Source organism: Sander vitreus, chromosome 10, assembly GCF_031162955.1.
Source record: "Sander vitreus isolate 19-12246 chromosome 10, sanVit1, whole genome shotgun sequence".
NCBI lineage: Eukaryota > Metazoa > Chordata > Actinopteri > Perciformes > Percidae > Sander > Sander vitreus.
The window spans coordinates 21,386,246-21,387,382 of record NC_135864.1 but is presented as its reverse complement, the minus strand read 5'-3'; the positions used below and the strand labels follow the sequence as shown (position 1 = coordinate 21,387,382).

The following is a 1,137-nucleotide window of genomic DNA, read 5'->3' as shown; positions in this document are numbered from 1 at the left end:
AAATCAACAACAATGCCTGACTTTTAGTAAGTGGACTAAAACACCGGTATGCTACGGTCCTTCAGCCTTCCCTACTGGCTCCAAATAGTTTAGACGAGTTCCAACAGCAATACTTAAAACCAATAACAAAGAAACAGCAGATGACTCAATAAGCGGTAGACTGAGTGATGCATAAATAGTCTAAATGTGTCTGCTGACAATGATGAAATATACAGAATATGTGACATTTATGCAGAGCAACATACTCCAGGGACGTTTGGGATTACTGTTGATTAGTTTAACGGGAACAGGAGAGGCAGAGTCTCAGAAAGCAGAACACATTTCACCCTTCTCAGTTGGGCTCTTTTTGGTCACATTTAACTTAGACTTGAGAGAATGGTCTGCTATCAGTTGATTGATTTCATTTTGTCTATAAGTAGACAATCGTTGACTTATCCAAGCGACTTTGGACTCTTCGTCAGAGCCTCGTAAGCACCGTTTGCAGGCCCTGCCTATGAGGTATACCACCTCAGCCAGGTTCAGCAGCACACACACCCCAGACACTGCCAGCATGAACACGGTGAATATGGTCTTTTCTGTCGGCCTGGAGACAAAACAGTCCACTGTGTTGGGGCATGGGTACGAGTCACACTTTACCAAACGCACCATCTTAAAGCCAGGATAAAGCAAGTAGAAGATGTAGAGAAAAGCCACCTCCAAGAGGATTCTGAAGATGATACTGATCATGTATGTCCACCAAAGAGCTCCGGTGATCTGAAACTTCTGGTTCTTGATGTGCTCCAGCTCCTTGGGGCTGCCGCGGCCCGTCCTCTTCAGGATCTTCTTGTCGATGTGGTGTCGGTGGGCCACATGCATGGCCACCAGCAGGGCGGGGGTGGAGACCAGGATGAGCTGGAGCGCCCACAGGCGGATGTGCGAGATGGGGAAGAACTGGTCGTAACAGACGCTGTTGCAGCCGGGCTGCTGGGTGTTGCAGGTGAAGCCGGACTTCTCATCGCCCCAAACGCTCTCAGCAGCAACCACCAGGACCATGATACGGAAGATGAAGATGACGGAGAGCCAAACGCGTCCGATGCCGGTAGAATGTCTGTTTACGCCGCTGATCACGGCATAAAAGGTCCCCCAGTTCATTTTCGA

At 48.9% G+C, this 1,137-nt stretch overlaps 1 protein-coding gene across 1 annotated transcript; it reads right to left on the bottom strand.

Annotated features, from left to right (window-relative positions):
* LOC144524557 (gap junction beta-1 protein-like) lies at window positions 1-1,137 on the bottom strand. Its single transcript, XM_078260889.1, has one exon. It carries the CDS (start codon window positions 1,129-1,131, stop codon window positions 304-306), a length of 828 nt encoding a protein of 275 aa, XP_078117015.1. The 5' UTR covers window positions 1,132-1,137; the 3' UTR covers window positions 1-303.